General features: G+C 43.7%; 1 protein-coding gene across 1 annotated transcript in view; it reads left to right on the top strand.

Moving 5' to 3' along the window:
* Positions 1-26,932, top strand: part of CLPTM1L (CLPTM1 like) — a 90,634-nt gene that overhangs the window by 46,750 nt on the left and 16,952 nt on the right. The window contains exons 9-14 of the mRNA XM_056520290.1: positions 7,835-7,919; positions 12,248-12,351; positions 16,083-16,148; positions 16,798-16,848; positions 17,935-18,017; positions 18,385-18,419. Of these exons, the coding sequence (XP_056376265.1) occupies positions 7,835-7,919; positions 12,248-12,351; positions 16,083-16,148; positions 16,798-16,848; positions 17,935-18,017; positions 18,385-18,419 (424 nt within the window). The remainder of the gene's footprint in view (positions 1-7,834; positions 7,920-12,247; positions 12,352-16,082; positions 16,149-16,797; positions 16,849-17,934; positions 18,018-18,384; positions 18,420-26,932) is intronic.

Below are 26,932 nucleotides of genomic sequence, written 5' to 3'. Positions count from 1 at the left end.
TTCCCAAAGCCTGGGAATCCCAGCCGGGTTCCCTTTTGTTTGTTGCTTCGGTGTGCTTTGGTCCGGTTAGTCTCCTTCTCTGGGCACTAGCCTAGGCTGCTGTGGCATGCCTTCTTTTCTAGGTCGCCCCTCCTGGTTCTTTGGGCCTTAGTGACGGTTGAGGTCTCGGGCATGCATAGCGGTCCTGACAGACTTCTCCTCAATCCCATTTATGGGGTGGTCTTTCTGTTCCGCACTTCTTGTCTCTGCACGAAGGTTTGTCACCGGGAGCTTTTCACAGACGTTTGGTTTACTTGCCCGTCGGGTGTAAGTCTTCCAGGAGGCTCGGGAACCTCCAATTTCCATGTTGGCCATTCTGGTGCTATGGGATACTCCTTTTCAGGGTCTTCTGCTCCTTTCTTGGCCGTTTATTCTTCTGTGTCCGTCTTCCAGGTTACTCAGGAACCTCCAGTTTCCATGTCTAATGCTGGGCATTTTGCTCCTTTCTTGGCCTTTACTCCCTTCCATCTTCTCCTTCAGGGTCCATGTTCGCTCAAGATGGAGGGCATTCCGGTCTCTTGATTACACCACTTGGACTGTTTCACCTCCCGGGTGCTCTCGACAGGTTCCTGAATAGGGGTTTTTGGGTCTGCAGATGTTCAGATCATCCATCTCCTGCACCAGACCTCTCTAGAGCCGGTTTCAGTCTTTCATTTTTTTTCTGGTGGTTTTCTGTCTCCACCTTCTGTGTTCGCTTTCTGCTCAGGCGTACACTGCCCTCCTTGGCTTTTTTCCGCCATGTTCTCTTGAATCGGGTGACTCTGGATGGGGTTCTCTGGTCATGCACTTTTCCATTCTTGTTTTCCAACTGGGCTAGCCCTCTGTCTGGTTCTGTGTTCATTAGAGTTGGTTTCCTACCCCCTTCCGGGGTGGTTCCAGCCCGTCTAGCTTTTTGACAACCTTTCTTGTCTTTCTATCAGGACCGTGGGTTTAGAGTCTCTGCGAAGGACAGTCCCTTCCTTGGTGTCCTAGTCAATCTCCATGGCCGGGGGATCTTCCAGGAGCTCTGTTTCTGGGCCTCGATTGTCTCTGGCCTCGGGTCTCATCCGCAGGCCTTACGGACGAGTGGGTTCGGTCTCTGGACTGATTACCTTTCTCTGGTGGTTGTTGTTCTCACCCTAAGGGAATGCTTTTGGTACATCCCACCAGTATAGGTGTCCCCAATGAAGAGCGACTGAGAAAAGCAGATTTTTTGTACTCACTCATCTCTTTCTCGTAGCCTTCATTGGTGGATAACGCACCCACCCATTTCTTCATTATTTGTCTGGATATTTTTTTCCGGTTATTGTTTTGTGTAGTGTGACATGTGGGGTGTTTTTTTTTTTGCTGTTCTACCAAATTGACTGAACATTGTAGTGTGCTGGTAGAGCACTTTACGTCCACATATGAGGTATTTCCATATTCAGAAGAGATGGAGTTACAAATTTTCTCCTATTACCCCCTGTGAAAATGAAAACATTTTTGGTAAAACCAGGATTTTAGTGAAAAAAATGTTTTCGTTTTCATGACCAACTTCAACGACAATTCATCAAACACCTGAGGGGTGTAGTCTCCCAAATAGTGTGCCATATGTTGTTTTTTTTTTTTTTTTTTGCTGTTCTGGCACCTTGGGGGCTTCCTAAATGCGACATGCCCCCCAAAAACCATTTCAGCATAATTCTCTCTCTCGAAAATCCCAAAGTTGCTCCTTCCCTTCTGAGCCCTTTAGTGCACCCGCAGAGCACTGTACATCCACATATGAGGTATTTCCATACTTGAGAGAATATGGGTTACAATGGGGGGCTTTTTCTCCTTATACCCCTTGTATAAATGAAAAAATTTAGATTTTGAGTTTTCTATTCCACTTTGCTGCTATTCCTGTGAAACACCTAAAGGATTAACAAACTTTCTGAATGTCATTTTGAATACTGAGGGGTGCAGTTTCTATAATGGGGTCATTTATGGAGGATTTATCACAGAAAGGCCCCTCAAATCCACTTCAAACTGAACTGGCCCCTGAAAAATTTAAGACTTGGAATTTTTCAAGAAAATTTGGAAAATTGCTGCTAAACTTTGAAGCCCTCTAATTTCTTCAAAAAGTAACATGTCAACTTTATGACGCAAACATAAAGTAGACATAATGTATATGTGAAGCAATATATAATTTATTTAGCATGTCCATTTTCCTTACAAGCAGAGAGTTTCAAAGTTAGAAAAATGCTAAATTTTTTACATTTTCTGGAAATCTTAGAGTTTTTCACCAAGAAATAATGCAAGTAACAACAAAAATTTAGCACTATTTTAGCCTTTAACCCCTTAAGGACCCAGCCATTTTACACCTTAGGACCCGGCCATTTTTTGCACATCTGACCACTGTCACTTTAAACATTAATAACTCTGGAATGCTTTTAGTTATCATTCTGATTCCGAGATAGTTTTTTCGTGACATATTCTACTTTAACTTAGTGGTAAAATTTTTTGGTAACTTGCATCCTTTCTTGGTGAAAAATCCCCAAATTTGATGAAAAATTAGAAAATTTAGAATTTTTCTAACTTTGAAGCTCTCTGCTTGTAATGAAATTGGATATTCCAAATATTATTTTATTTTATTCACATATACAATATGTCTACTTTATATTTGCATCATAAAATTGACATGTTTTTACTTTTGGAAGACATCAGAGGGCTTCAAAGTTCAGCAGCAATTTTCCAATTTTTCACAAAATTTCCAAAATCACAAATTTTCAGGGACCAGTTCAGGTTTGAAGTGGATTTGAAGGGTCTTCATCTTAGAAATACCCCACAAATGACCCCATTATAAAAACTGAACCCATTCAAAACGACATTCAGTCAGCATTTTAACCCTTTAGGTGTTTCACAGGAATAGCAGCAAAGTGAAGGAGAAAATTCACAATTTCCATTTTTTACACTCGCATGTTCTTGTAGACCCAATTTTTGAATTTTTACAAGGGGTAAAAGGAGAAAATGTATACTTCTATTTGTAGCCCAATTTCTCTCGACTAAGCACATACCTCATATGTCTATGTAAAGTGTTCGGCGGGCGCAGTAGAGGGCTCAGAAGGGAAGGAGCGACAAGGGGATTTTGGAGCGTACGTTTTTCTGAAATGGTTTTTGGGGGGTATGTTGCATTTAGGAAGCCCCTATGGTGCCAGAACAGCAAAAATCCCCCACATGGCATACCATTTTGGAAACTAGACCCCTTGAGGAACGTAACAAGGAATAAAGTGAGCCTTAATACCCCACAGGAGTTTCATGACTTTTGCATATGTAAAAAAATTTTAATAAAATGTGTGCTTCCCCCCCAAATTTCACATTTTTGCAAGGGTTAATAGCAGAAAATAGCCCCCAAAATTTGTAACCCCATCTCTTCTGAGTATGGAGGTACCCCATAAGTTGACATGAAGTGCACTATGGGTGAACTACAATGCTCAGAAGAGAAGGAGTCATATTTGGCTTTTTGAGAGCAAATTTTGCTCGCGGGCATGTCGCATTTAGGAAGCCCCTATGGTGCCAGGACAGCAAAAAATACCCACATGCCATACCATTTTGGAAACTAGACCCCTTGAGGAACGTAACAAGGAATAAAGTGAGCCTTAATACCCCACAGGGGTTTCACGACTTTTGCATACGTAAAAAAAAAAAATATTTCACTAAAATGTGTTTCCCCCCCAAATTTCACATTTTTGCAAGGGTTAATAGCAGAAAATGCCCCCCAAAATTTGTAACCCCATCTCTTCCGAGTATGGAGGTACCCCATAAGTTGACCTGAAGCGCACTACGGGCGAACTACAATGCTCAGAAGAGAAGGAGTCATATTTGGCTTTTTGAGAGCAAATTTTGCTCAGGGGGCTTGTCGCATTTAGGAAGCCTAAATGGTGCCAGAACAGCAAAATAACCCCCACATGGCATACCTTTTTGGAAACTAGACCCCTTGAGGAACGTAACAAGGGGTACAGTGAGCATTTACCCCCCCACTGGTGTCTGTCAGATCTTTGGAACAGTGGGCTGTACAAAATTTTTAATTTGCACAGTCCACTGTTCCAAAGATCTGTCAGACACCAGTGGGGTGTAAATTATCACTGCACCCCTCATTACATTCCGTGAGGGGTGTAGTTTCTGAAATGGGGTCACGTGTTTTTTTTTTTTTTTTTTTGCGTTTGTCAAAACCGCTGTAACAATCAGCCACCCTTGTGCAAATCACCTCAAATGTACATGGTGCACTCTCCCTTCTGGGCCTTGTTGTGCGCCCACATATGGGGTATCTCCGTAGTCGGGAGAAGTTGCATTACAAATTTTGGGGGACTTTTTTTCTCTTTTACCTCTTGTCAAAATGAAAAGTATAGGGCAACACCAGCATGTTAGTGTAAAAAATAAATTTTTTACACTAACATGCTGGTGTAGACCCCAATTTCACCTTTTCATAAGGGGTGAAAGGAGAAAAAGCCCCCCAAAATTTGTAAGGCAATTTCTCCCGAGTACGGCGATACCCCATATGTGACCCTAAACTGTTGCCTTGAAATACGACAGGGCTCCGAAGTGAGAGCGCCATGCGCATTTGAGGCCTGAATTAGGGATTTGCATTGGGGTGGACATAGGGGTATTCTACGCCAGTGATTCCCAAACAGGGTGCCTCCAGCTGTTGCAAAACTCCCAGCATGCTTGGACAGTCAACGGCTGTCCGGCAATACTGGGAGTTGTTGTTTTGCAACAGCTGGAGGCTCAATTTTGAAACCAGTGGCGTACCAGACGTTTTTCATTTTTATTGGGGAGTGGAGGGGGGCTGTGTAGGGGTATGTGTATATGTAGTGTTTTTTACTTTTTATTTTATTTTGTGTTAGTGTAGTGTAGTGTTTTTAGGGTACAGTCACACGGGCAGGGGGGGTTACAGCGATTTTCCTGCTGCGAGTTTGAGCTGCCGCGCAAAATTTGCTGCATCGCAAACTTGCAGCCTGATACTCACTGTAAGCCCCCTGCCCATGTGAATGTACCCTGTACATTCACAAGGGGGGGACCTCGAGCTGTTGCAAAACTACAACTCCCAGCATGCACAGTCTATCAGTGCATGCTGGTAGTTATAGTTTTGCAACAGCTGGAGGCACACGGGTTGGGAAACACTGAGTTAGGAAACAGACAATGTTTCCCAACCAGTGTGCCTCCTGTTGTTGCAAAACCACAACTCCCAAACATTCTCAGGCATGCTGGGAGTAGTAGTTCGGCAACATCTTTAGAGCCAGATGTTGCCGAACTACAACTCCCAGCATGCTTGGAGTTGTAGTTTGCAACATCTGGAGGACTACAGTTTGCAGACCACTAATACAGTGGTTCCCAATCTGTGCCCTTCCAGATGTTGCAAAACTACAACTCCCAGTATGCCAAAACTGTCCAGGCATGCTGGGAGTTGTAGTTCTGCAACATCTGAAGGGCCAGATGTTACAGAATTACAACTCCCAGCATGCCTGGACAGTAAGGGCATGCTGAGAATGTGTAGTTTTGCAACATCTGGAAGGGCACAGTGGTCTCCAAACTGTGGACCTCCAGATGTTGCAAAACTGCAACTCCCAGCATGCCCAGACGCCAAGGGCTGTCTGGGCATGCTGGGAGTTGTAGTATATAGTGTCCCAATACAGCATATAGGGTCCCAATACGCTTTATGGCGACGTGCATTGCTGTAAAGGGCCCGACCGCGGCTGAAGATCTACTCACCTGTCGCCGCCGCCGCCATCTTCCTCGCCGGGATCCGGGTCTTCAGGGACGAGGTAAGTACCGGGGCCGGTCCCCAGCACTCCCCCATCCCCCGCCGCGTCCTCCGTTCTTCCTCCCGTCCTCTCCGGACTTCAAGGGGCCGGGCAGGACGGGAGGAAGTAACCGCCCCCCTTCCTGCGATTGGTCGGTTAACTAACCAACAGATCGCAGGGAATAGGAGGAGGTGGCAGGTTTGCCACCTCGCTCCTAGTCTTCACCATGGTCCTGGCTGTCTGTGACAGCCGGGATCATGCGAAATTACCAGGCGGTCGGGTCCCAGAGACCCGATCAGTCCGGTATCGCCGCAGATCGCAAGGGCGATTTCCGACATGGGGGGCATACATGGCCCCCCTCGGCGTTTGCCCTGGATCCCTGCTGAAGGATTTCAGCAGGGATCCGCTTCCGATCTCCGCCGGGTGAACGGCGGAGACCAGGAAAAGACATGACATATGCATATGTCATGGGTCCTTAAGACCCAGGGTGTGATGACGTATGCATACGTCATGGGTCCTTAAGAGGTTAAAAAATCATAACTCTCTCAATTTTGCACCTAAAAATCCATATGATGGCTTGTTTTTTGCGCCACCAATTCTACTTTGTAATGACGTCAGTCATTTTGGCCACAAATCTACGGCGAAACGGGAAAAAATAATAATTGTGAGACAAAATTGAAGAAAAAACGCAGTTTTGTAACACTTGAGGGCTTCCGTTTCTACGTAGTACATTTTTCGGTAAAAATGACACCTTATGCTTATTCTGTAGGTCCATATGATTAAAATGATACCCTACTTATATAGGTTTGATTTAGTCGTACTTCTGGAAAAAAATCATAACTGCATGCAGGAAAATTAATACGTTTAAAATTGTCATCTTCTGACCCCTATAACTTTTTTATTTTTCCGCGTTTGGGGCGGTATGAGGGCTCATTTTTTGCGCCGTGATCTGAAGTTTTTAGCGGTACCATATTTGCATTGATAGGACTTATTGATAATTTTTTCATGATATAAAAGTGACCAAAAATGCACTATTTTGGACTTTGGAATTTTTTTTTGCGCGTACGCCAGTGACCGTGCAGTTTAATTAACGATATATTTTTATAATTCGGACATTTCCACACGCGGCGATACCATATATGTTTATTTTTATTTACACAGTTTTTTATTTTTTATGGGAAAAGGGGGGTGATTCAAACTTTTAATAGGGAAGGGGTTAAATGATCTTCACTTTTTTTTGCACTTTTTTTTTTTATTTTTTTTTGCAGTGTTATAGCTCCCATAGGGACCTATAACACTGCAGACACTGATTTTTTACTTTGAACACTGGTTTCTCATAGGAAACCAGTGATCGATGATTCTGCCGCTTGACTGCTCATGCCTGGATCTCAGGCACTGAGCAGTCATTCGGCGATCGGACAGTGAGGAGGCAGGTAGGGACCCTCCTGCTGTCCTGTAAGCTGTTCAGGATGCCGCGATTTCACCGCGGCTATCCCGAACAGTTCCCTGAGCTAACCGGCATGCTTTCACTTTAGACGCGGCGTTCAACTTTGAACGCCGCGTCTAAAGGGTTAATAGCGCGCGGCACCGCGATCAATGCCGCGCGCTATTAGCCACGGGTCCCGGCCGTTGTTAGAGGCCGGGCCCGACCCGCTATGACGCCGTGGCCCCGCGTTATAGATCGGGAGCGAACACATAACATACCGGTACGTTATGTGTCCTTAAGGGGTTAAAGTAGAATATGTCACGAAAAAACAATCTCTGAATCAAATTCATAAGTAAAAGCATCCCAGAGTTATTAATGCATAAATTGAAGGTGGTCAGATTTGTGGACCTTAAGGTATAAATGGGTTAAGGGGTTAGCCACCTTCTCTCCAAAAAGGAGTTAAATTTACTGTTCTCTCCTGTTAAAATGTTTTTAGGGTGGAGCTACATGGAGCAACAAAATGTTATTTTAAATGGAAAACCCTGCAATTGCAGCTATCTATTGTAAATTATGTTTCACTAAGAAAATGACATGTCTTAATTTACCAGTAATATGTTTATTTTCTGCATTGCAGCTTTTATTTGATTTCCTAGCATTTAAAAATGACATCAGCTTTTGGAAAAAGAAGAAGAATATGGTTGGGATGTCCACAAAAGCAGGTAGGGTTCACTGTTCTTGTTCAAGCTATTTGTCAACCTTTTATGACATTTTATTTATTTATTTTTTTTTTTGTTAACAAGGTGTTTTATTAGAGAGAATGAGACACCCTGGGTCCTGGGAGACTCAAGAAAAAGTTACAAGGCACACACAGATTCCACATCAGAGAAATGACATGTCACTTCAAATTTCAAATTTTCATTTAAAACAGTAGGAAACGCAATCTATTGTTTTCACATAAATTCTCACACAAAATTGTCGTCAGAATCTGTGTGGGGAAAAATATTGTGTGCACAAGTGAGGAGGTTTTCTAGCCCTTAGCTATTCAAGAGTTTGGAAACACCTCTTTGATACTTGGCTTCCAAAAAATAAAAGCCTTTTTCTATGATATGGAAGCACAGACAGATATATGAAAGATATTATATGTCTCCTTTTCCTTACAGCTAGAAGAACAGATTTGCTGCAGCACACGAAAGTAGTGACAAGTGGTTTATTTCACTTTATTTCATGAAATAAACCACTTGTCACTACTTTCGTGTGCTGCAGCAAATCTGTTCTTCTAGCATTACGGACCTGGGACCTTCTGCTGTGTGCACCCACCTCTTCATTTTTTGAGGTGCAGCCCACCCTGTGCTTTCTATCCTTTTCCTTACAGTTATCTAACACTGTCAGCAGTTTGGAACTTGAATTGTAGCTGACATATTCCCTTTAACAACCTTCTTACAGTTAACAGTAGAATTACTGCCTTTGTAACACAAGCTGTGTGCGCTGGGTCATTAAGGGAAAACCCTCTTTGATATAGTGGACCCTCAAGTTAGGGTGCATTCACACCACGTTTTGTACATACGGGTGCTGGATCCGGCGGGGGGGGCAAACCGGGCACTTCATTTACTCCATTTACTTTAATGATCCGACCGGAGTCAAATGGTGACTTCGGTCGGCTCAGTTTTGATCTGTATGTGGTTTCCTGACCGGACCTAAAACTGTAGTATACTACGGTTTTAGGTCCGGTCCAAAACAGCATACGGGTCGAAACTGAGCCGACCGCAGTCACCGTTTGACTCCGGTCGGATCATTAAAGTAAATGGAGTCACGGGCTTATCCGACCCGGGTACGGGAGCACCCGGTTTGCCCCTCCCCCCGCTGGATCCGGAACCCGTATGTACAAAACGTGGTGTGGATGCACCCTTACAATATTAATTGGTTCTGGGGCGACCATTGTATGTTGAGACCTTAATTCTATGGAAACCTGGTAATTGGTTCTGAAGCCACCAAAACGTCATCCCAAAATTGGAAAAGTGAGGATTAAAGAAAAATAAGTAGATAACTAATAGAGATAAAGCAAGTCATTCTATATAAAAGTAAGAAAGCTGCTGGGAGCTGTAAATCACTGTCTATGTAGAGGATAGAAGCTTCTTCTGGGTCCTGTACAGTACATGCAATGTCCCAAAAAAGTAAAATGGAGCTGCCTCTACCTGGAGCACCTAACCCTGGCACAGGTAAAGAGTAGTATAGAGCATGTAGTACCCTCGTGTACTGTAGGGGGCGCTACCAGATCATCAGCTATCAGGTTTTACCAGTGAATGCCATTCTAATTGGTCAGATCTTCCAGCCATTGACACGTTTCGCAGATCTGGACTGTATGTAGCTTTGTATGTTGAGTCTGCTTTCAAGTTACAATGGCCCAGAAAAGACCATTGTATGTTGAAAATGTTATGTTGAGGCCATTGTAAGTTGTAGGATTACTGTACTTATATGCCTTAGTGGGGCACATAGGGGAAGATTTATCAAAACCTGTCCAGAGGATAAGTGGCTGAGTTGCCCATAGCAACCAATCAGTTTGCTTCTTTCATATTTGAAAAGGCCTGTGAAAAATGAAAGAAGCAATCCTATTGGTTGCTATGGGTAACTGGACAACTTTTCCTCTGCACAGGTTTTCATAAATCTCCCCCCATAGACATGGGCTGTCTGCAAGAGAGAACCCCATTTGGAGGTTGAAATGCTATGAAAATGTTAGGCTCCTTTCCTGCAAATTTCTTCTATAACAGAACATCCAGTCAGTCAAAATACTGCACCCCCACTAAGCAGAGAAGCAGCTGTCAGCTTGCTTGGTATGTGGGAGGTAATAAAGAGCCTAAGGGAGTTTTCCTAGCTGCATATTCTTACTATGACAAACCTATTAACCTCATAATGTGTTTAGATATACACGAACATTCAGAAGTACCTGCAGGCACTGCTGAGCCTTTCATAGTTTTAACTATTCCAATAAAACCTCCAAACCACTAAGGGTTAATCCAGGCACAGGCAATGGATAGTAGTGAATACAGCAATGCTGGTAGGTAGCTTAATGAATGATAGGATCAATGTGGATAACCAAAGGTCATTTAATCAGAACAACGCGTTTCAACGCCGGAGCAGGCGTCTTCCTCAGGTTCATATCAACAATACAATTACAGGTAATTTATACAAAAAAGTACTGTATTCCTAAGGGCAATTGAACCACGTCACGCCGCAAAACTGGGCTCCAGGAACAAGGCGGAAGCTGCGTACACCACAGGAACAGGGCGGAAGCCACGTCACACCACAAGACTGGGCACCAAGGAGAAGGGCGGAAGTGAATCAAAAAGACCAAAGGAACAGAACAGGAACTATCAAAAAACAACAGAATTATGTAAGTAAACAAATACATACTAAAAGCCGATATATGTGGCACAGACATAAAAATAGGATATAATTCGATCCAACTATACTGTATTTTCAATGGTCTCATTTAACCCATCCGGGTGCAGACATTTCAATTTATAAATCCAATAAGATTCTTTATTGATTAATTTTTTTAAACGATTGTGTGTGTCCGCCGGTATTTTATCTATAATGATTAATTTTAATAAATCTTGATTCTTATCATGCGATTGTGCAAACTGGCGCGATACGCTATGTTATGCACGCTATGCACAATCGCATTATAAGAATCAAGATTTATTAAAATGTATCATTATAGATAAAATACCGGCGGACAAACACAATCGTTTTCAAAAATTAATCAATAAAGAATCTTATTGGATTTATAAATTGAAATGTCTGCACCCGTATGGGTTAAATGAGACCATTAAAAATACAGTATAGTTGGATCGAATTATATCCTATTTTTATGTCTGTGCCACATATATCGGCTTTTAGTATGTATTTGTTTACTTACATAATTCTGTTGTTTTTTGATAGTTCCTGTTCTGTTCCTTGGGTCTTTTTGATTCACTTCCGCCCTTCTCCTTGGTGCCCAGTCTTGTGATGTGACGTGGCTTCCGCCCTGTTCCTGTGGAGTACGCAGCTTCCGCCTTGTTCCTGGAGCCCAGTTTTGCGGCGTGACGTGGGTCAATTGCCCTTAGGAATACAGTACTTTTTTGTATAAATTACCTGTAATTGTATTGTTGATATGAACCTGAGGAAGACTCCTGCTCCGGCGTTGAAACGCGTTGTTCTGATTAAATGACCTTTGGTTATCCACATTGATCCTATCATTCATTAAGCTACCTACAAGCATTGCTGTATTCACTACTATCCATTGCCTGCGCCTGGATTAACCCTTAGTGGTTTGGAGGTTTTATTGGAACACTGAACACCACGAGGTGGTGGAGAGGGACCGGCTGCACTTTGGAAACATATCTACACACGTTCACCAGAGTTGTGCCTGTCTGTTAGCACAACTCTTTGGGTAAGCGCAACTTATTATTCTATGCGGTTCTTACCCATCTTTTAATTGCACTACGGAGCGCTCTCTGTGTCTTTTTTATAGTTTTAACTATGGTAGGATGGCTGAGACAGCCATGCTTAGGAGGTAACAGCCAGTATTGGGGTATTGGAGTATTCCAATAATTAAGTGATTATTAAAGCCCCCTTGTGGGACATGCCTAAAACTTTTTTTGGTACCTGCAATTTTAACAACCTGTAAAAAGAAAACGCCTTATACTGTACATTACAATATGTAATAAACAGGACTCACTGCTCCCTCTGTGTCTGTGACAGCTGTCTGAAGTAAAACGTACTCCACCCCTAAACAGGTTATTCCCTATCCAACTGATATTTTGACACTGTCGCCCCCCCCCCCTCCCTCAATTAGCTCAAGACCCCCATCTTATCCCCACAGTTGACTCCAGTCACCCACCCCACCTCAAAAATTTGGCTCCAGACTCACAAAATTGCCTTCAGACTCTTCCTAACCAGGAGGGCGCATCTATGTATAAATGTACTTCACTATTATACAAGTTCAGTCATGTTTTGATCTCCGTTTTGGTGTTTTCTGCATTAAGGTAAAGGTTTTTTTGTTTTGCAGTATTGTGGCGTTGCTTTAGTACAGTCGTAATTTTCCTCTTTCTTCTGGATGAACAAACCAGTTTATTGGTATTAATTCCTGCTGGCGTTGGAGCTGTAATAGAGGTTAGTTTTAACTGTTAATATATTTTTCTTAAGACAGCTCTCTGGCTATATATATATATATATATATATATATATATATATATATATATATATATATATACGCCAAGGATTCCAGATCCAATCGGGTGCTCAGCTCCAGGGTCTGACTCAGACCCCACGTGAATCCAATAATAGAACAAAGAGAGCGGCACTCCAGTCTAGGTGAAACCAAGTGAGGGTGTTCATTCACACATCTGCAAAAGGCGCGACGTTTCGGTTCATCAATAGAACCTTTCTCAAGCTTGAGAACGGTTCTATTGATGAACCGAAACGTCGTGCCTTTTGCAGATGTGTGAATAAACACCCTCACTGGGTTTCACCTAGACTGGAGTGCCGCTCTCTTTGTTCTATTATTGGATTCACGTGGGGTCTGAGTCGGACCCTGGTACTGAGCACCCAATTGGATCTTGAATCCTTGGCAATAGCCACGCACGGTGCTTCTTCATTTGGACTACACCCTTAGACGCTGTGATTAAAGTTGATCGCGGCCGAGCAATACTACGCTATGGCATATCCAAGGATTGCATGTAATACATGCAAAAAAAAAAATGGTGTACAAAATAGTAAAAAATAAATAAATAAAAGTTAATAAATCCCCCCCTTTTCCCATAAAAAAAAAAATAAAACAAAAATAAACATGTGGTATCGCCACGTGCGTAAATGTCCGAACTATAAAAATGTTAATTAAACCACACGGTCAATGGTGTGTATGTAAAAAAAATAAAAATACCAAAGTCCCAAATTGCATATTTTTGGTCATTTTGTATACCTTAGAAAATGTATAAAAAGCGATTAAAAAGTCCCATCAAAACTACCATTAAATACTGGTAAAAACTAAAGATTACGGCTCAAAAAAAGGGCCCTCACACATCCCTGTACACGAAAAATAAAAAAGTTATAGGAGTCAAAAGAGGACAGTTTTAAATGTAGTAATTTTCTTGCATAAAGTTATTATTTTTTAACAAAAGTAAAACAAAATCAAACTTACCGTATTTATCGGCAAATAACACGCACTTTTTAGTCTAAAATTTTTTGCCTAAAGTCTATGTGCGTGTTATACGCCGATACACCCCCAGGAAAGGCAGGGGGAGAGAGGCCGTCGCTGCCCGCTTCTCTCCCCCTGCCTTTCCTGGGGTCTAGAGCCCTGCTGCCGGCCCTTCTCTCCCCCTGGCTATCGGCGCCGCTGCCCATTGCTGCCCATTGCCGGCGCCGATAGCCAGGGGGAGAGAAGCGGTGGCAACAGCCAGGGGGAGAGAAGGGGCAGCGGCACCCATTGCCGGCGCCGCTGCCCCGTTGCCTCCCCCCATCCCCGGTTGCATAATTACCTGTTGCCGGGGTCGGGTCCGCGCTGCTTCAGGCCTCCGGTGTGCGTCCCCTGCGTCGTTGCTATGCGCTGCACGGCACGGCGCATGACGTCAGTGCACGGCGCATGACGCAGGGGACGCACACCGGAGGCCTGAAGCAGCGCGGACCCGACCCCGGCAACAGGTAATTATGCAACCGGGGATGGGGGGAGGCAACGGGGCTGCGGCTCCGGCAATGGGTGCCGCTGCCCCTTCTCTCCCCCTGGCTGTCGGCGCCGCTTCTCTCCCCCTGGCTATCTGCGCCGGCAATGGGGCGCCGGCACCGATAGTCAGGGGGACAGAACGGGCAGCGGCACCGATAGCCAGGGGGAGAGAAGGGCCGGCAGCAGGGCTCTAGACCCCAGGAAAGGCAGGGGGAGAGAAGCGGGAAGCGACGGACTCTCTCCCCCTGCCTTTCCTGGGGGTGTTTCGGGGTATACACGCGCACACACGCACCCTCATTTTACCATGGATATTTGGGTAAAGAAAATGTTTTTACCCAAATATCCTTGGTAAAATGAGGGTGCGTGTTATAGGTCGGTGCGTGGTATACCCCGATAAATACGGTATATAAGTTGGGTATCCTCTTAATCGTATAGATTTACAGAATAATGAAATGGTGCCATTTTTACCAAAAAGCGCTCTGCGTAGAAATGGAAGGCGCTAAAAATTACTAAATGGTGCTTTGTTCTTTTTCTTTTAAATGTTGTCCCACAAATAATTTTTTGGGGGTTTCACCGTAGATTTTGTTGTGAAATGAACACTGTTGGGATTATGTTGAATGACTTACAGATACTGTTAGCCTTCTTTGCAGCCCTGCTCACTCTTTCAATAGGGAGCTCTGCTCCTGCTCTGTTCCTAGTCCCTGTTTTCAGCCAGACAGCTTATTTGTCCATACATGGCTGCCTATAGAGGGGTATATGACAATACACATCACCGCACCTCCTCAAGCAAGGAGCACAGGCACAGTGAAGGAAGAGTAATGTGTATCGTCACATACTTTTTCTTAGGCAGTCACGTTTAGACAAATAAGAGGTCTGTCTGCATCCAGGGATGAAGAGCAAGTGGGAGCAGAGTTCCATGATGAGAGAGAATGGGGTCACAATGATGAAGTCATTCAGCATAATTACAGCAGTGTTTTATTAAAAACTTTTTAAAGGTGGCCATCCCCTATAAGTGTAAAACCTGGCACAAAAAAAAGAGTCAAAAGACTTAGTTTGTATAGCATGGGGTAAAGTGGGCACATGATTGAAACTTTTAAATATGCTAAAGGGTTAAATTAGGTTCAGAAAGGAATGATTTTTACTAAAAAAAGCGAAGCACAAGAACAATGGGACACAATCTGAGGTTAGTTGGAAGAAAGATCAGAAGAGAGAAAATATTATTTTAATGAAAGAGTAATAGATGCTTGAAACGTACTGTCAGCAGATATGGTTGGTAAAGCCACTGAAAATAAATGTACATATGCCTGGAAATAACATGTATAAATCCTAAAATGAATCAAGAAAATCATAGAAGGGAGACTAAATGGACCCGGTGGTCTTTTCCTGCCAACAGTCTATTTTTTCTTACTGTTCTTACTGCAGAAAAGTGGGCAAGCATTAGCAGGGGACTAAAGTGGTATTCCGGAATTTTTTGTTATTTGACTGTGCTACAGGGGCTGTAAAGTATAGTTAATCATATAGTGTCTGTATCTGTTTGACAGCTGGTCTTGCAATTCTTATGAGATCTTTGCCCAAATGTTATTTTTTAGCAGCATACACAATGAATGTTGTCTCAGGCTTTTCCCAGGTTGCAGTGTGGCTCGTGGCATGACATCACTAGTCAGGTGTTGAAAGGGAGCCTGTCCGTGCTTTAATGGAGAGAGCGACTGCTGGGGGCAGGGAGATCATTCTCCACAGGGCTGCAGAGAATTGTAGTTTCAGGCTATGTTCACAGGATGGAATTTCCATGTAGAATTCTGCAGAAGAATTCCGCACAGTGATTCTGCTGTAGCAGAGTCCCATTGATTCTGCTGCACTGTGCACACGGCAGAGTTTCCGCACCAGAATAATCATAATCATGTTTATTTTTGTGGAGTCCACATGGAAATGTATTGCTGTCTATGAGACAACGCGTTCCAGAGCAATCCTACCGCCAGCATGTTCTGCTGGCGCTCCGCTGTCGGTCAAATGTCCGTGCCTAAATTTTCTGTGCTGTTATGCCACCATGTGATCAAAGCCTCACGCACAGCATGCAAGGGAGCTCAGCTGTCCTGCAATGGGTGGGGTGACTGATGTGCAGGAGGGAGAAAAGTGATCTCACATTTGCATTCTTGGACATCTTGACACATTTATGTTCTGTTATCAGGTGTGGAAAGTTAAGAAAGCCTTGAAAATCACATTCCAATGGAGAGGTCTGCTTCCAGTAATCCAGGTAAACTGTTGTGTTTAGAGATTGACTATGTGGCAGGACAGCCAGTCACTGTTATATGATGGGTGGAGAATTTTATAAAATTCTCTCAGTTGAAGCTCAGCTGTCAGTGATTGTCAATGGCATACTGATCTCAGTTTCCTTTTTTACAGCACATTGGGGGAGATTAATCAAAACCTGTGCAGAGGAAAACTGGACAAGTTGCCCATGGCCACCAACCAATTTTTTTAATGAAGAAGCGATCTGATTGGTTGTTTTGGGCCATTATTAATTTTCCTCTGTACAGCTTTTGATAAATCTCCCCCTTTATCTGTAAGCAGAATATGTGGCATAGCTGCTTTTTCTTTCTCCCCTTCCCCACATAGCCACATTGGGGTCAGTGTTGTACTAAGCATAATTGGATTCCTATAGAGGTACATGGGAAAACTCAGGCAGCAATTAATTGTATGATAGAATCGGTATGTTTGGGAATAAATATATTTTTATAATATTTCTTCTAGTGGTAGGGCCTTTATATAATATCTCTGTTTCACACTCTTTGCTATTGTTACCCTGATGCTATGAACCAGTATTTTTAGAGCATATACGTTTCTTTAAAGATGTACCTAATATTTATTCTGTGTATAATTTCCTTTTTTATGTTTTAAAATAGTTTGGAACCTGCAGTGAATCAGAAAGGAAGACTGAAGAGTATGATACTCAGGTATGTATATAAAATGCATGGTTTATATTAAATTCTATGTTGCTGTTTCCATGTGTAGATCTGGCCATTTACTTGCTGTTAAAATTCTCAACCTTTATATGTTTTTAATGTGATTGAAAAAACATCCACTAGGTGGCTCTGTTCTGTTCCCGGCCAAAAGTGAAACAGTTAGTTAGGTCTCCTCCTGCCCTGGCAGGAGACCAAACTCGGGAAGTGCGTGCGGGGCATGGCAAGGCACAGCTCTTGCAGGCTTCAGTGATGTTGTGTCTGTTATGGAACGCCCACTTTCTCCTGCAGGGAGCTCACACAATGTGAGCAAGGGGAAAGGTGTATGATACAGAGCTTCTAAAACTTGGAAAAATGTTTTAAGGGAAGGAGGGTTGTTAGGAGTGGTTAGGTAATATAATCTGAGTTAGTTTAAAATATATAGTTTGATGACAGGTATTGTTTATTGTGTTATTCTGGCATTCCCACAACCCACAGGTGACTTCAAGCCCTATTAATTACAAATGGATCGGTGCACAAAACCTGCTGGGTAATGTTCATTGCCTGGGCATCAGTACTAACCAGTGTGGACTTGTGTGTCTTCATAACTGATACATTTTAAGGGTAGGTTCACACGACACGGATCTGTAGCGTATTTTACGCTGTGGATCTGCCAGTCACCCGACCCTTAGCGTGCCTCCAGCTTTTTCCCCCTCGCAGCGCCAATCTGCCGCTCCAAGCAGTCACACAGGCCTGCAGGTCACTGCACACGCTAAAAGTCTACTCGCAGACCTTGCGGTGCGGCTGTGTGACTGTTCGGAGTGATGGATTGTCGCAGAGGGGCATCTGGAGACACACTAAGGGTCGGGTCACCGGCGTAAAATATGCTGCAGATCCATGTCATGTGACCCTACCCTAAATTTGCACAGTAAATAGACGAGTAAACAGGCTGTTCATTAACTTGGCTGTATTATGGGCTATATATGTAAACTAGGTGCTTCCAGGGTTGTTCAGATCATTACAGGCTTCTAATGTAAGAACAAAGCATTGTGGGAATTCTCAGGAATCTTTTATAAAATCATTTTTTTATTCCTTTTTAAGGCTATGAAATACCTTTCTTATTTATTATACCCTCTGTGTCTGGGTGGAGCAGTCTATTCACTTTTAAATATAAAATACAAAAGGTAAGAGTCTTGATATTGTCATTATTCTTTTATATATAAAACATAGTGGATTTTGCCATTTTACTTTCAGTAGTGTAATAGTACATTAAATGAGAACAAACTCTTCTATGTGTAGTAGCAATACGCAATACAATAAATAACAAAGCTTAAAATGTTGCTTTAAAGAGTTATTCCCATCTGAAGAAGTTATCCCCATCCACAAACTAAGCACTTAGGAACATTTGGCAGCCCCAAAGAGAAGAGCACTGGCCCTGTCATGTGGATGGGGGATAAATTCTACAAAGGAAAATAACCTTTTGAAATACTGTTATATAAATTGTACTAGAATTTTATATTAATGTGCATTTTAACATTGTTTTATTTACAGCTGGTATTCTTGGCTGATCAACAGCTTCGTGAACGGTAGGCATTCTTTTTATATTACCTCTTTTTTTCTTTTTATTTCACATAATGTGCAACAATTTTGATAATATTTGTAGCTCTTTTAAGGACTTATTCCTTGTTTGTTCAGAACATGGAAACAAGAGAAGATATTAAGCAAAATGTGCCTTAAATCTATTGCCAATTGTTCCACATTCTTGACCCTTTGTATAAGCGTCAAAAGAAAGGGGGTGCTAAATTTATAAAGAGGGCTAAATTAATTGCAGAGCTAACCAAACTATTTGTACAAAACCTCCCAGAAGTTTTATAATTGGGGTTTTGTTTTAAATGTTCCCCCATAACTAATAATTTTTATTAATAAACCCCTTAAGGACATAGTGTTTTTCTGTTTTTGCACTTTCGTTTTTTCCTCCTTACCTTTTAAAAATCATAACCCTTTCAATTTTGCACTTAAAAATCTATATGATGGCTTATTTTTTTTTTTCTTGACTGTAAAATTTTTGACATCATAAAACAGAGCTATTAAACAGTACATAGGAGGTAGGAAAAGTCCGACCCAATTCAGGCAATGGTCATAATTCACAAGGATAAGGAAGGGAGGGGGGAGGAAGGGGGTCGGAAGAGGGGGTTGAACCTATCCCAAGGATCCCACACTAAGAGAAAGGCCGGGACAGTGTTGTTCAAAGAGGCCATGAGAGATTCCAGGGATCGAATCTCCCGTATCCTAGCCACCAAATCATCCTCAGAAGAGTTTGTTTCCAGAACTTAGCTATGAGAGTCTTGGCAGCTAAAGCAATGTGCAGGAACAACTTAAACGGGTTTTTAGCCAAAAACAGATAATTGTAGGAGAAAGATCAGGGGATCCAATGGGACTGCGACCCCCAACACTTGCCTGACCAGGCGTTGAACTCTAACCCAGTATGGTATTATACATGGACAGGACCAGAATATATGAAATGTGTCCCCGAGACCAACCCCACATCTCCAGCACTGGGGTGGGGGGGGATGTCAGGATTCAATTTATTCAGCAAGGCAGGAGTGTGATACCACCCCATGAGCATTTTATATTGTGTCTCCTTGTATGCTGTACAAATCGAAGCCCTCACGGCCTGATCCCAAATAACCCACCACTGCGGAATGGTGATAGTAGTCTGAAGGGCTGTCTCCCACTGGGGAGGGGTTAATGCCATCTGGAGGGGAAATCAGGAGGGAGTAGATGCTAGAAAGGAGTTCCCTTGTCTGGGGCATGCTCCTGCACAGCCTCTCAAAACCGGTAGGTAAGGAGACACTCAGAGAGCCCCAGGTCGAGGACAGGCAATGATGAAGCTGTACATAGCGAGGCAGTTCAGAGGAAGGGAGAGACCCGCGGAAGACCAGTTGATCAAAGGGCATAAGGGTATTAGAGACAGGATCAACCACATCGGCCCAGCAAAAAAGAGGTTACAGGAGCCCCATTCCCGGACCATATGGGAAGTCACTCTGGGGGGGGGGGGGAGGAAGTCCGGATGATATAGGAACGATCGTAGGGGAGAGAAAGAGGAAAGAAGTCCAAACTTCCTAGCACAGTAGGTCCACACATAGCTAGTGAAGGACATAGGTCCAAAGAGGGGGTCAGCTGGGGACGGGAGAGGGTAGGTCCATAAGAAAGAGTTTGGATGAGTAGGCCCAAGCCATAACTTCTCCACCTCTATCCATTTGCTATATGCGTGATAAGTGAACCAGGAAGCCAAATGCCGCAGATGAGCCGCCCAATAATACTTCGTGACAACAGGAACCCCTAGTCCCCCGTGACATCGACTCATCATCATTACTGACATTGGTAGCCTGTGTCGTTCAGTGTCCCAAATCAGTCGGAAAATGGCCGATTGGAAGGAGCGCAAGACAGCAAGCGGGACACGAACCGGCAGCGTTTCAAAATAATAAAGCAATTTTGGGAGAATAGTCATCTTGATCGCCGCAATACGCCCAAAAAAGGAGATATGTTGAGAACCCCACTTCTCCTTTAAAGTCTGTAGCTCAAAGAGGGACAATTGACAGAGTATGATGGCTTATTTTATGTGCCACTAATCCTACTTTGTAATGACATCAGTAATTTTACCGAAAAAAAAATCATTGTGCGACAAAATTGAAGAAAAAATGCAGTTTTTACGCAGTATATTTTTTGGTAAAAATTACACCTTATCTTTATTCTGTATGTCCATATGATTAATATGATACCCTACTTATATAGGTTTGATTTTGTCTTCTGGAAAATTATGTTTAAAGGGGGTTATCCAGGAAAAAAGAACTTTTTCAACTGGCTCCAGAAAGTTAAACAGATTTGTAAATGACTTCTATTAAAAAATCTTAATCATTTCAATAATTATCAGCTGCTGAAGTTGAGTTGTTCTTTTCTGTCTGGCAACAGTGCTCTCTGCTGACATCTCTGCTTGTCTCGGGAACTGCACAGAGTAGAATAGGTTTGCTATGGGGATTTGCTTCTACTTTTTGATCACTTTTAATTTTTTTCATGGTATAAAAAGTGACCAAAATTACACTGTTTTGACCGCCATTGACCGTGCAGTTTAATTAACGATATATATTTTTATAGTTCGGAAATTTACGCACGCGGCGATACCACATATGTTTTTATTTTTATTTACAATTTTTTTTTATGGGAAATGACCCTCCATTTCCCATAAAAAAAAAAAAAGTTAATAAAGATGATTTAACCCCTCCCCTAATAAAAGTTTGAATCACCCCCGATTCAAACTTTTATTAGGGGAGGGGTTAAATCATCTTTATTAACTCTTTTTGCAATGTTATAGCCCCCACAGGGGACTATAATATGCATTATACTGATTGCAGGCACTGATCAATGCTATGCCATTGCATAGCATTGATCAGTGTTATCACCGCTTGACTGTTCCTGCCTGGATCTCAGGCACAGAGCAGTCATTCGGCGATCGGACGCTGAGGAGGCTGGTAAGGGACCCTCCTCATGTGTCCTAGCTGATCAGGACACCGCGCCTTTAATGCGGTGGTCCCGATCAGCCTGACTGAGCTGTCGGGAAGCTTTTACTTTCACTTTAGATGCGGAGATCAACTTTGATTGCCACATCTAAAGAGTTAATGCCAGACATTTGCCTGAACGGCAATGTCCGGCATTAGCCAGGGGTAGCAGCCGGGACCATGCGGGTATGATGCTAGCTCAGCTCAGGGGTTAAAATGTAACATTTTAATAATTTTTGAACAAGCCCTAATATGGGTCTGTAGATTGAAAAATAAAAGAGGTAGTATGCCTTTTTAAAAGGCGAGGAGGAAAAAAAGAAAACGCAAAAATGAAAATTATCTGTGTCCTTAATCTGTTCAGGACCCAGGGCGTACAGGTACGTCCTGACACCCTGGTACTTAAGGACCCAGGACGTACCTGTACACCCTTGTTGGCTTCTGATATCGATCGGTATTGATGCCCAGGGGGGTCATCAGACACGCCCCCCCCCCCCCCATTCAGACTTGCGATTTGCCTATGGTGACCCGGAATATAAGGGGGATTGCGGTTTTCCAAGACACAGACTATCCCCCTGAAGGGATAGGAGTAAGATGGCATGGGTGCAACCCCTCCTATCCCTGTTAATGGTCGTATAGATGTGACGACCAATAGCAAATCGGGGGCGGGGGGGGGGGGTTACTTTCAGTTTCCCCGTTCTGCCCACCCACAATATGCGGGGCAGGACGGGGAAACCGGCGGGGACCGGCGCCGAAGGTCACTTACTGATCTGCGGAGGCTGCAGGCGACGGTGATCGGCGGGCGGCAATGTCGTGTGGCTGGCTCCCTGGATCCTACGGAAGCCGGTGAGTTGCCTAGCAACATCTGCAGGGCTACAGTCTGAGACCACTATACAGTGGTCTCTAAACTATAGCCCTCCAGATGTTGCAAAACTACAACTACCAGCATGGAGACATACTGAGTTAGGTAACAGAACCTAACTGAAGGTTTTCCAACCAGTGTGCCTCCAGCTGTTGCAAAAGTACAACTCCCAGCATGCACAGTCTGTCAGTACATCCTGGGAGTTGTAATTTTGAAACAGCTGGAGATTTGCGCCTCCCCATGTGACGGCGCAGCGCAAACTCCTAGCAGGAAACTCGCAGTAACCCGCCAGTGCGAATGTACCCTATAAACACTACACTAACACATAATAAAGGGTAAAACACAACATATATACACCCCCTTACACTGTCGCCCTCCCCCCCCCCCCCCCCCCATAAAAATGAAAAACTTATTGTATGGCAGTGTTTCCAAAACGGAGCCTCCAGCTGTTGCAAAACAACAACTCCCAGCATTTCCGGACAGCCACTGACTGTCAAGGCATGCTGGGAGTTTAGCAACAGCTGGAGGCACCCTGTTAGGGAATCACTGGCATAGAATACCCCTATGTCCACCCCTATGCAATCCCTATGTAGTCCTCAAATGCGCATGGCGCTCTTTCACTTTAGAGCGCTGTCGTATTTCAAGGAAGAAATTGCACTACAAATTTTGGGGAGCTTTTTCTCCTTTTACCCCTTATGAAAAGGAAAAGTTGGGGGCTACACCAGCCTGTTAGTGTAAAAAAAAGTTTTATTTTTTACACTAGCATGCTGGTGTTGCTCCATACTTTTTGTTTTCACAAGCGGTAAAAGCAAAAAAAGACCCCCAAAATTTGTAACACAATTTCTCCTGAATACGGAAATACCCCATATGGGAACGTAGAATGCTCTGCGGGCGCACAACAAGGCTCAGGAGTGAGAGTGTACTATTTACATTTGAGGCCTAAATTGGTGATTTGCACAGGGGTGGCTGATTTTACAGCGGTTCTGACATAAACCCAAAAAAAAAAAAAAATACCCACATGTGACCCCATTTTGAAAAACTACACCCCTCATGGAACGTAACAAGGGGTATAGTGAGCCTTAACACCCCACAGGTGTTTGACAAATGTTCATTAAAGTTGGATGGGAAAATGAAGAAAACATTTTTTTTTCACTAAAATGCTGGTTGTACCCTAAATGTTTTCCCTTTCACAAGGGAAAATAGGAAAAAAGCCCCACAAAATTTGTAACCCCATTTCTTCTGAGTAAGAACATACCCCATATGTGGATGTAAAGTGCTCTTCGGGCAAACTACAATGCTCAAAAGAGAAGGAGCGCCATTGGGATTTTGAAGAGAAAATTTGTCCGGAATTGAAGGCAAGGTGTGTTTACAAAGCCCCCATAGTGCCAGAACAATGGACTCCCACGTAATGTAATAAGGGGTACAGTGAGCATTTACGAACCACATGTGTCTGACAGATTTTTGGAACAGTGATCTGTGAAAATGAAAAATTTTATTTTTCATTTGCACAGCCCACTGTTCCAAAGATCTGTCAAACGCCAGTGGGGTGTAAATACTCACTGCACCCCTTATTAAATTCTGTGAGGGGTGTAGTTTCCAAAATGGGGTCACATGTGGGGGGTGTCCACTGTTCTGGCACCACGGGGGGCTTTGTAAACGCACATGGCCCCCGACTTCCATTCCAAACAAATTCTCTTTCAAAAAGCTCAATGGCGCTCCTTCTCTTCTGAGCATTGTAGTGCACCAGCAGAGCACTTGACATCCACACATGGGGTATTTCCATACTCAGAAGAAATGGGGTTACAAATTTTGGGGGGCATTTTGTCTTATTATCCCTTGTAAAAATTTTACATTTCAGGGAAAACTAGCATTTTAGTGAAAAAAAATAATTTACACATCCAACTTTAACGAAAAGTCGTCAAACACCTGTGGGGGGTTAAGGCTCACTGGACCCCTTGTTACGTGCCTTGAGGGGTGTAGTTTCCAAAATAATATGCCATGTCTGTTTTTTTTTTGCTGTCCTGTTACCATAGGGGCTTCCTAAATGGGACATGCCCCTAAAAAACATTTCAGCTAAATTTGCTTTTCAAAAGCCAAATGTGACTCCTTCTCTTCTGAGCATTGTAGTGCGCCAGCAGAGCACTTGACGTCCACACATGGGGTATTTCCATACTCAGAAGAGATGGGGTTACAAATTTTGGGGGGCATTTTGTCCTATTATCCCTTGTAAAAATCTTAAATTTGAGGGAAAACTCATTTTAGTTTAAAAAAAAAAAAAAAAAAAAAAACCTCACTCTCCAAAATCCCACTGTTGCTCCTTCCCTTCTGAGCCCTCTACTGCACCCGCCGAATACTCGAGAGAAATTGGGTTACACAATTAAATTGTAAAAATTCAATAACTGGGTCTACAAGAACATGCCAGTGTAAAAAATTTATAAATTGAATTTTCTCCTTAAATTTGCTGCTATTCCTGTGAAACACCTAAAGGGTTAACAAACCTTTTGAATTTTATTTTGAATACTTTGAGGGGTGCAGTTTTTATAATGGGGTCATTTATTTCTAATATGAAGGCCCTTCAAATCCACTTCAAAACTGAACTTGTCCCTGAAAAATTTTGATTTTGGAAATTTTGTGAAAATTTTTTAAATTGCTGCCCTGATAATAAAGTAATAACATGTCAACTTTATGATTTAAACATAAAGTAGACATATTGTATATGTGAATCAATATATAATGTATTTGGAATATTCATTTTCCTTTAAAAGCAGAGAGCTTCAAAGTAAAAAAAAAAAAAAAAAAAAAAAATGCTACATTTTCTATTTTGTCATCAAATTTTGGAATTTTTCACCAAGAAATTATGCAAGTATCGACAAAATTTTACCACTAACATAAAGTTGTGTCACGAAAAAACAATCTCTGAATTAGAATGAAAGGTAAAAGCATCCCTGAGTTATTGAAGGGGTACTCCGCCCCTAGACATCTTATCCCCTATCCAAAGGATAGGGGATAAGATGTCAGATCACCGCGGTCCCGCTGCTGGTGACCCTCGGGATCTCCGCTGCGGCACCACGCCATCATTACTGCAGAGAGCGAGTTCGCTCTGTGCGTAATGACGGGCGATACAGGGGACGGAGCAGCGTGACATCATGGCTTCGCCCCTCATGCCATCAAGACCCACCCCCTTAATGCAAGTCTATGGCAGGGGCGTGACGACTGCCACTCCCCCTCCCATAGACTCATATTGAGGAGGCGAGCCGTGACATCACGAGGGGCGGTGCCGTGACGTAACGATGCTCCGGCCCCTGTATCGCCCGTCATTACGTGCAGAGCGAACTCGCTCTGTGCAGTAATGACAGCGGGGTGCCGCAGCGGCGATCCCGGTGGTCGCCAGCAGCGGGACCACCTTTGGATAGGGGATAAGATGTCTAGGGACGGAGTACCCCTTTAATGCTTAAAGTGACAGTGGTCAGATGTGCAAAAAATGGCCGGGTCCTACAGTGAAAATTGGCTGGGTCCTTAAGGGATTAAGGCCAAAATGGGCTTCAAAATAGTTAAAAGGAGACTCTTCATGCCACTTTATAGGCATACATTGCCCATAGACTCAGATGCTGAAAGAAAATATACCGCATATCCTTTTTTTGCTGGATGTCTCTGAATAGAAAAGCTTAAAGGGGTACTCCGCCCCTAGACATCTTATCTCCTATCCAAAGGATAGGTGATAAGATGGATGTCAGATCGCCGGGGTCCCGCTGCTGGGGACCCCTGGGATTGCCACTGCGAGTTCGCTCTGTGCGTGATGACGGGCGATACAGGGGACGGAGCAGCGTGACTTCATGGCAACGCCCCTCGTGACTAGTGCTAGACGATATGGCCTAAAATTAATATCACTGTATTTTTTTTTTTACAATTGCGGTATCACTGTATTACCACCATAACCGCCCACCCCCCACTAGCGGTGTTAAATGTGCCTCCCGCGAGCGCTACCATCACCGCTAGCGGGGTCCCTATGCCCACTAGCGGTGTCAAATGTGCCCCCCCCCCCCAGAGCGCTACCATCACCGCTACCATGTCCACTAGCGGTGTCACAAGAATTCCGAGCGCGGCTCTGTTCCCCGTCCATGTCAGCTCTTAGGGTACGGGAACAGATTTAAAAGCCTTGCGCGCAGCTAACTTAGTACTGCGCATGCGCAGCACTACGCAAATAGTGTAGGGCTAACGCTAGGCTCCTAGCGCTGCCTACGTTAGCCCTACGCTATTTGCGTAGTGCTGCGGCTGCACGGTACTACGTTAGCTGCGCGCGAGGCTTTTAAATCTTTTCCAGTACCCTAAGAGCTGACAGGGACGGGGAGCAGAGCCGCACTCAGAATTCTTGTGGCACCGCTAGTGGGCACAGGGACCCCGCTAGAGGTGGGGATTGATCGTGCTCGCGGGGACACAGTAAATGGATTAGCCGCGCTGGACTCTACATTTCATCCGGAGGGTGGGGTAGGGGCCGACCGGTATAGCGGTATGGGCAAACATCCATACCGTGGGAGAAAAAAAAAAACGGTATCCGGTTCATACCCGTATACCGCCCAGCACTACTCGTGACATCACAGCCCGCCCCCTTAATGCAAGTCTATGGCGGGGGCGTGACGACCGCCACGCCCCCTCCCATAGACTTGTATTGAGGGGGAGGGCCATG

Source organism: Hyla sarda, chromosome 5 (assembly GCF_029499605.1).
Source record: "Hyla sarda isolate aHylSar1 chromosome 5, aHylSar1.hap1, whole genome shotgun sequence".
NCBI classification, from domain to species: domain Eukaryota; kingdom Metazoa; phylum Chordata; class Amphibia; order Anura; family Hylidae; genus Hyla; species Hyla sarda.
Note: the sequence above shows the minus strand (reverse complement) of the source record. Positions and strands in the feature narration are given on the sequence as shown.